Source organism: Trypanosoma theileri (genome assembly GCF_002087225.1).
Source record: "Trypanosoma theileri isolate Edinburgh chromosome Unknown TM35_Tth_3_V1, whole genome shotgun sequence".
Lineage (NCBI taxonomy): Eukaryota > Euglenozoa > Kinetoplastea > Trypanosomatida > Trypanosomatidae > Trypanosoma > Trypanosoma theileri.
The window spans coordinates 145,093-154,153 of NW_021639845.1; the positions used below are offsets into that span (position 1 = coordinate 145,093).

At 41.0% G+C, this 9,061-nt stretch overlaps 5 protein-coding genes across 5 annotated transcripts; all 5 read right to left on the reverse strand.

The window, feature by feature from the left end:
* Positions 1 to 493: 493 nt before the first annotated feature.
* TM35_000031610 (uncharacterized protein) lies at positions 494 to 1,531 on the reverse strand (the record flags this gene model as incomplete). The annotated part of the gene is made up of 1 exon (XM_029021928.1): positions 494 to 1,531. One exon carries the CDS (start codon positions 1,529 to 1,531, stop codon positions 494 to 496), a length of 1,038 nt encoding a protein of 345 aa, XP_028886474.1.
* Positions 1,532 to 2,084: 553 nt separating this feature from the next.
* TM35_000031620 (uncharacterized protein) lies at positions 2,085 to 2,885 on the reverse strand (the record flags this gene model as incomplete). The annotated part of the gene is made up of 1 exon (XM_029021929.1): positions 2,085 to 2,885. One exon carries the CDS (start codon positions 2,883 to 2,885, stop codon positions 2,085 to 2,087), a length of 801 nt encoding a protein of 266 aa, XP_028886475.1.
* Positions 2,886 to 3,564: 679 nt separating this feature from the next.
* On the reverse strand, positions 3,565 to 4,470 carry TM35_000031630 (uncharacterized protein; the record flags this gene model as incomplete). Its single annotated transcript, XM_029021930.1, has 1 exon — positions 3,565 to 4,470. The coding sequence occupies one exon, from the start codon at positions 4,468 to 4,470 to the stop codon at positions 3,565 to 3,567; it is 906 nt and encodes a 301-aa protein (XP_028886476.1).
* A 1,178-nt stretch (positions 4,471 to 5,648) lies between these two features.
* TM35_000031640 (uncharacterized protein) lies at positions 5,649 to 6,434 on the reverse strand (the record flags this gene model as incomplete). Its single annotated transcript, XM_029021931.1, has 1 exon — positions 5,649 to 6,434. The coding sequence occupies one exon, from the start codon at positions 6,432 to 6,434 to the stop codon at positions 5,649 to 5,651; it is 786 nt and encodes a 261-aa protein (XP_028886477.1).
* Positions 6,435 to 7,109: 675 nt separating this feature from the next.
* TM35_000031650 (uncharacterized protein) lies at positions 7,110 to 8,012 on the reverse strand (the record flags this gene model as incomplete). The annotated part of the gene is made up of 1 exon (XM_029021932.1): positions 7,110 to 8,012. One exon carries the CDS (start codon positions 8,010 to 8,012, stop codon positions 7,110 to 7,112), a length of 903 nt encoding a protein of 300 aa, XP_028886478.1.
* Positions 8,013 to 9,061: the final 1,049 nt, after the last annotated feature.

Genomic DNA, 9,061 nt, shown 5'->3' on the forward strand with positions numbered 1-9,061 from the left:
AGTACTACAAAAGTACATCCTTCCTTAGTCACATATAGGAAATTATCAATATGTATATGTATGTATAATTGTTTTTACTTTCTCTCTGCACAAAACAATCCAAACAAACGCAAAGCAAACAAAAAGAAATTAACAAATAGCCCATGTTCTACAGTAAACGGCCAAATACAACCATTATCAATGTAAAACGTTGTAAACTTAATAACATACGTATAAAAGTGTATCTGTTATATATATTTTTTCTTTCATTGCACAAGACAAGCTGTCATTGGTGGAAAGAAAAGCATACAACATCCCACAAACACACACACACACACAATGGAGTAGCATATATAGGATAAAAACAAACAAAGTAAAAACAATAACAATAACATTAACATTAACAAAGGAAAAAGATAATCCCAACAGGTGGAAGATTAGTTAGACTGTAGGGATGTATGCAAAATAGAAAAAGAAAACAAAGGATGACCTGAGTCACACCACCACACCACAATCAGCACACAAGAATACAGGCCAGTGTAACCACAATCAGTAGTGGTACACGCACCCACACAGAACTGCTGATACTGCTGCTGCTGTCTGCATCACCCTTCTTGTTGTTTGTGAGTTCAGGAGGAAGTGTTGTTGTTGTTGTTGTGGTGGTGGTGGTGGTGGTTGATTCCTCATCATTACTGGTTGCATTGTGAGTGTCAGAATCGGTGTGCACTCCATTATTTGTCTCACCGTTACCGTTCTTGGATTGAGAGTCCTCTGAAGAGGGTGTCTGCTCCTCCATTTCTGGAGAGTTGCTTTCTGGAGCATCTGTATTACTTGTACTGGGTTTAGTAGAAGAACTGGCTGGGGTATCATTTTGAGTTCCCTCCTTCTGTCCGTCTCCGTTGTTCTGCGGGCCTCCACCTTGAACGTTTTCTCTCTGATCACTGTTATCCTGTGTCTCCGTTCTACCTTCGGGATTCGGCTTAGATAATGTTCCATCAACACTTCTCGGTTCTGCAGGATGAGGTGCCGTCGGTCCAGCCGTCGGTGAAGATGAAAGCCCGGAAGTACTTGAAGTGACTTTAGATAATTGTATTTGCAGATCAGTACTTTTCTCGTTTTCTGCTCGAGGTTTATTTTCAATCGCCATGTCACCCCGAATACCTTCCTTAGTATTTTGTTTATTATTCGTTTCATCTGACTTCTTGTACCCCGCAGGACCTTTCACATCAACATCTGGTGCTTTCAGTCCAGTATCACCTTTGGGCATGGTATCAGGTTCCTTAGGACCATCCCTTCCCACAAGGCCAGTCGCTCCTTCGATTCCTTTTCTTTCTCTATCCTCACCCTCCTGAAGTTCCTCATCCTCATCCATTATGAAATCGACCAGCGCAGGAATAGCATGACTAACAAGAGAAGGAACACCAACAATTGAAGTTTTAATAAGGGCATCAGAAGCTTTAGGACCATCAGCCCATACTAACCCACAAGCACAACACAGTGTAAGAGTTAGTAAACAGAGCAGGTAACACCTCACCATTACAGCCTTTGTCATTGTGGCTGATTATTTCACTAGACTGATAAAAGAAAAAGAAACAGAATGAAATAAGTGAGAAAAAAACAAACATACAGAAGTACAACAAATACTCACAGTGGAAAGGAGAGAGAAAGAAGCAGCAACTGCACAGTAAAGCACAAGAAAAGAAATATCATGATTGTATTATAATAATATGTACCCCTTAATAGAAAAGAAAAGACCCCACAATACCCAAATAAGAGAGAGAGCCAAACACACACACAATACCCCATGGCTGTAGTTTATGTATATTAAATTACTGCACACACACATCTGTGTGTACTAGCAAGAGATGTATACCGTCAGTGAGCAGAACAGCCCAGTTTTCTGCAAACACACACAACGGGAAAAGCAAGTAATGGAATTATTAGGAAAAGAACACACACATATAAAAGTAAAAGAAAAGATATTCGAATTAAAAGAGAAAGCTGATAAACAGATTATTAGTTTATTCCCCCATGGGGGATATAAGCAAATATGATTATAATAGGAAAACCATTATTAATTTTTGCCCTCAGATGAGTTCCATCGTTCAGTACACGGTAACGGAGAACAACACAGCCACAATCATGAGCGATGCTGCAGTGCGTATCCACACAGGACTGACACTGCTGTCAACAATGGGTTTGTTCTTCTGTACAGTGGAGACGATGTTGCTGTTGATCTCTGCGTTAGGTGCAGGAGATGGAGTGGTGGTTGGTGCATCAGTGACATTGCTCTCGGGGCTCTGTGGAGTAGTGGTATTTGTTTCTTGTGAGTCTGCGCCAGAAGTACTGTTACCTGTATTCGACTCTTCGTTGTTACTTTGTGGTGCTGCAGCAGAGTCCTGAGGTGGGCTTTGCGTTGGTTTTGCACCTGTTCCTGTTGTGCTTTCAGCATTACCAGCCTCTTGTGGTGGATTTACAGAAGAAACAACGTCAGTGGTAGATCCTTCTCTTTCAGAGGTTTCTCTAGGAGAATCTGCTGCTGGTGGTTGGCTTCCGTGCCCTGGTTCAACCCTGGTTGATTCTCGTCCAAGGTCTGCTGTCGGATGTGCCAGAGTGTCAGTGGGGTTGGGTTGGATGGGAGGCTTCGGCTTAAATTCGTCCCATTCCGCACAGTTTATTCCTTCAACTGTATGATTAGGGGCTTTCTTACATTTTGTGTAATTTGCTTGTTTCTCTCTTATAGCTGGTGTAATAGCAGGAAACTGATGCCAACTAATATCAGCAGCTTCATGCAACTTATTAAGTTTACCCTCATTGGCTGCCACTCCAACAGTCATGGTATACCCGCAGGTGCAGCACAGCACAACGGCCAACACACACATCACACGGCCCATCATCATCATCATGAGAGAAACGATAGTTTGGTTTGCGTAAAAACACTGATCTAGAAAGAAAAGACAATCAAAAAGTAAAAAAAGAATATAAATGAAGTATCAAACATGTTAGGACATACAAACATCGATTACCACAAAAGAGACTCACATCGTGAAAAGTAAAACCTACCAGTTAAAGAATGCAATACAGCGCACAATAACCTCAGTAAGAGTAAAAACAAAAAAAAAGCCCACACTCATAAATACCTCAAAAAAGGCTGACCCACCCAGGAAAATAATCAAGCAAACAAACAGATATTAACAATTAGCCCAATTTACACAGTAAACATAGAAATACACGCCAACTATGGGTGTAACTCTACATATGTGTATATATACGCAATTATAAATATAAATTCATCTGTTATTATTATTTCTTTTTCCCACTGCAAAAAACAGTTCATCATTATCATCACAGTGCAAGCCCAGGCACACACAAAGAGAGTCTCCAAGAACACACACACACAATGGAGTAGCAATAATAATAATTATAGGATAAACACAGAGAGATCAAAAACACATCAAACACATTAACAATAAAAAACAAAAAGGAAGAAAATCCCAACAGATGGTAGATTAGTTAGAATGTAGGGATACATACAAAAAAAGGAAAACAAACGATGACCTGAGTCACACCACCACACCATTACAATCAGCACACAAGAATACAGGCCAGTGTAACCACAATCAGTAGTGGCACACGCACCCACACAGAACTGCTAATACTGCTGCTGCTGTCTGCATCACCCTTCTTGTTGTTTGTGAGTTCAGGAGGAAGTGTTGTTGTTGTTGTGGTGGTGGTGGTGGTTGAATCAAGATTGACATTCCGCTGTGAACCTTCTGTTCCAGTTGTACCTGCAGCTGTAGTAGTCTGATTACTGGTATTACTGTCACCACCTTCAGTGGTACTTTCCGATTGAGTTTGTGTGTTGGTATTATTGGAACCACCGTCTCCAGATGATGTTGTGCCTTCAGTTGGTGCTGCTGCCTCTCCTTCTGATGTGGATGACGTATTCCCTGGGCCTCCACTTCCTGCTGGTACACTGATACCACCTGTGCTCACACGATTTTGGTTTGCTTGCACATCAGAATGAGCAACGTTATGTGATCCATCTTCTGCACTTTCCTGACCTTCACTTTGATGTCGTTCTTCTTGTTGTGCTGGTTGTTGTTGTCCAGGAGGAGGAGGAGGAGGAGGAGGATGAAGACAAGTACCTTCAGCCGTATCAGAATTGCACTCCGAAGAACCATCAACCCCACGTCCAAGTTCCACAGCAGCAGAAGTACAATTACTAGAAGAATCAGAAGCACCAGGAATGCACTTAGGAGTATCCGGTTTAAGTCCAGATGTTGTCTGATGTTCAAGTTTAGCTTCCTTACATTCAGGATCATCATGAGTAGGACCTTTAGTGCACTGAGGAAGAATCTTTGTCTCACTCTCCGTATCAGGGACTTGGTCGGAAAGATCGGCGGCAGGCACTTCTTCAGCGAGGACGTACACACACGCACATGAGAGCAGGAGAGCGAGGATACACAGCACGTAGCGCATCATTACCATTACAATACTTCTTGCAGTAGTCTTACTTCAATCATTTACAGAAAAAGAAAAACAGATAGAAAAACCAGAAACAAATAGAATCAATGAAAAAAACACAAGATGAGAACACACACACCAAATCAAACAACACTCAATAATTACAACAGAAGCACACACATGCAAAAAAAAGGTGCAACCATGACTCAGAAAGTACCCAAATCGAAGTAAAAACGCATACAATACCCAATAACAAACAGATAATCCCAATTAACCCCTCAAAAGAAAAAAAAAAAGAAATTAAAGAGAACGACCATCAGAAGAGTAAAGCACAGAAATACATCAAAATGCCTCTTCCTGTAGGACCAAGCACAATTATAAATATATACTTATGAATTCCTTATTATTTTTTCTCACTGCACAAAACACTCCAACACACAACAATGCAGGAGAAAGTACACAGCACCCAAGCAAAGAAAGCGAAAAACACACAAATTAAGAGCAGAACGAACTGCACAAAAATAACTCATAGACCACTGAGTATGCTGGTCTGTTCAAGCAATTTCGAATACAAATTGTATTAACTACTATTTGTTCCTTGCTCTGCATCAAGCAGACTACCAAAAACCGTGCAGGGCAAAGCACAGTATGACCCACCAAACCACAAGCAAACAAACAAAGAAACACATATTAACCATTAGCCCAATTTACCCAGTAAACACAGAAATATACACCAACTATGGGTGTAAGTTTATATGTGTATATACGCAATTATAAATATAAATTCATCTGCTATTATTATTTCTTTTCTTTTCACTGCAAAAAACCGTTCATTATAATTATTATCACAGTGCAAGCCCAGGCACACACATAGAGAGTAAAAAAAAAACACACAATACCCCACGGCTCTAGTTTATGTATATTAAATGACTGCACACACACATATCTGTGTGTACTAGCAACAGATGTATACCGTCAGTGAGCAGAACAGCCCAGTTTTCTGCAAACACACACAACGGAAAAAGCAAGTAATGAAATTATTAGGAAAAAGAACACACACGCACAAAAGTAAAAGAAAAGATATTCGAATTAAAAGAGAAAGCTGGTAAACAGATTATTAATTTATTCACCCATGGGGGATATACGCAATTATGATTATGTTAGTTTAACCATTATTATTATTCTCAGATGAGTCACACCGTTCAGTACACGGTAGCGGAGAAGAATACAGCCACAATCAGCAGCGGTGCTGCAGTGCGCATCCACACAGGACTGACACTGCTGTCAACATTGGCCTTCTTATGCACTGTGGAAGCAATAGTGTTGCTGCTGATCTCTGCGTTGGGTAAAGGAGATGGAGTACTTGGTGGTGCTGTGGTAGTATTCTCGGAGCTCGGCGGAGTAGTGGAATTGGTTTCTGGTGAGTCTGGTACGGCAGTCGTATCAACAGTTGCAGAAGGTTGCTGGTTAAGATTAGAGTTGACTGGTGTACTGTTATCATCTGTGCTGCTCGATGCTCCTTGATCATCTTGTGATGCTGCAGATGAACCTTGAGATTGGTTTTTTGTTGTAGTGACACCATCTTTTGCTTCTGGTATGGCTGCCGTTTCGCTCGGTCCTTTTCCAGGACTTGCGCGCTCCACGTGAGCCGCTTGCGGTTCACCACTCCCTACAACAACACCTCCATTACCAGAGTGACCTCCAGACCCACTTGCTCCACCAGAGTGATGTGCTTCCTCTTGATTTGTCGATTGATTCCTTACACCGGTAGTCGTCTCAGGTACATTCCAATACCAAGAATCCCACTTAACCTCTTTAGTTCTTGTGGGAAAATCATCCCATTCCGCATGACCCCTATCAGGTGAAACATAACCTCCGCTCTTCTCAGGCGGTTTCTCTGCAGGATCAGCAGCAGCCGTCATGGTATACCCGCAGGCACAGCACAGCACAACGGCCAACACACACATCACACGGCCCATCATCATCATGAGAGTAGGAAAAGTTTGGTTTAAGTAAAAACACTGATCTAGAAAGAAAGATAACCAAAAAGTAAAGAAAGAAAATGAAATGAAGTATCAAACATGTTAGGACACACAAATCGATTACCACTATGGAAGCTCACATCAAAAAAATAAAAACCTACCAGTTAAAGAGTGCAATAAAGCGCAATAACCTCAGTAAGAGTAAAAACAAAAAAAAAGCCCAGACTCATAAATATCTCAAAAAAATCTGAACCACCCAGCAAAATCATCAAGCAAATAAAAAGAGATTAACCATTAGCCCAATTTACACAGTAAACATAGAAATATACACCAACTATGGGTGCAAGTCTATATATGTATATATACGCAATTATAAATATAAATTTATCTGTTATTATTATTTTCTTTTTCCCACTATAAAAAGCATTTCATCATTATCATAGTGCAAGCCCAGGTGCACACACACACAGAGTCTCCAAGAACACACACACACAATGGAGTAGTAGCAATAATAATTATTATAGGATAAACATAGAGAGTAAAAACACACACAAAACACAATAACATTAAGAAACAAAAAAAGAAGAATAGCCCAACAGGTAGAAGATTAGTTAAACTGTAGGCATTGCATGCAAAAGAAAAGAAAAGAAAACAAAGGATGACCTGAGTCACACCACACAATCAGCACACAAGAATACAGGCCAGTGTAACCACAATCAGTAGTGGTACACGCACCCACACAGAACTGCTGATACTGCTGCTGCTGTCTGCATCACCCTTCTTGTTGTTTACAGTCTCAGGAGGAAGTGTTGTTGTTGTTGTTGTGGTGGTGGTGGTGGTGGATGTTTCTGTATTTCCCACATCAGTGCTTTGGGTGCTTGTGGACTCAGTTCCAGCAGATGTACTGCCATTTTCTGTTGAAGTGTCAGGTCCACTGGTACTCTCTGTGACTGTAGTGTTGGAAGAAGAAGGCTGTTGTGATGCACCGTCAGCCGTTGTTGCACTTCCAACTGCTTCACCTTTGTCGCTGCTTTCAGCGGGATCTTCAACTGAAGTCTGACCACCAGCTGCCTCAGCAGTTGCAGCAGCAGCGTGATCAGCTTCGCGTTGATCAGGTTTCGTAGCTTGACTTGCTACCGGAATAGAAATGGTTGAAGCACCATTACCAACTGCAGGAAGAGCACCAGTACCTTCAGCACCAGGACCACCAGCAGCGCCAACAGTACCAGTAGGACCGGATTTGCCTTTAGGAATTTCTTCCTTTGGTGAAGTTGGCGCTGGTTCCTTTGTTGTTGTGCAACGAGCAAGAGCATCAGGAAGACAATTTTCTTGGTGTTCATTTCCCTCGGTAGTACAAGTCTTCTTAGCAGCTTCCGCACAATCAGTGTGAGGATCTTCAGCTCTATTAGGAGCAGGAGGACACTGCACATCAGGAGAACAAGAACCAGTAGGACCAGCAGGACCTGTCTCACCCCTATCATGTAGTCTGTCGGCACTAGTAACCTCTTCAGTGGCCACACACACAGAAGCAATGCTTAGCAGCAAAGTCAGTAAATACAACACACGGTATAACATCATCATCATAAAAAAGTATTTCTCCTCTGTTTAAATCAGTTAACTACAAAGAGAAGAAAACAAAAGCAACAAAATGGAGAACTCACAAAGAGAAAAAAGAAAAAAAACAAACAGCAGTAAAAAAACAAACAACACAAACTATACGAAATCCATTAACGCTGCACCATATTAAATGTCCCACAGAAAGCAATAACGAAAACAAAAAAAAAACAATTGTAGGCAGGACCAAGGACTCACCAAACACAGAACTCCACAGAACAATGGGTATGCTTGACATAATATGCAATTATGAAAATATATATTCCTATTATTATGTCCGTTTCACCCTTGAAAGGAGAAAACATTAAAACGGTACAGACCAAAGAACACAACGCCCCAGCAAACCATAAGCAAAGAAACAGATATTAACCATTGAGCCCAACTTATCCAGTAAACATAGAAATACACCACCTATGGGTGTAAGTCTATATGTGTGTATATATAAGCAATTATAAATATAAATATTCATCTGTTATTATTATTTCCTTTTCCCACTACCAAAAAGCAGTTCATCATCATCATTATCACAGTGCAAGCCCAGGCACACAAAGAGAGTCTCCAAGAACACACACACAATGGAGTGGCAATAATAATTATTATAGGATAAACACACAAAACACATTAACATTAAGAAACAAAAAAAAGAAGAATATAATCCTAACACGTGGAAGATTAGTTAGACTGTAAGGATGCATGCAAAAAGAAAAAAAGAAAACAAAGGATGACCTGAGTCACCCCATCACCATTACAATCAACACACAAGAATACAGGCCAGTGTAACCACAATCAGTAGAGACGCACTCAGCCACACAGAAGTGACGCTGGCTGCATTCTTCCCTTCGGTCTTCGCTGCCGCAGCTCCACCATTTTCACCAGAAATCGCAATGCCAGCTTCACGAAGCGCCTTCTCATTATCAGCAGCAATACGAGTCGCTTCAGGTGGAGTACGAATACTACCAAGCTGAGCATTAAACTTGGCTTCAACGTCAGCAGTCTTTTTCTTAATCTCATCAACATGT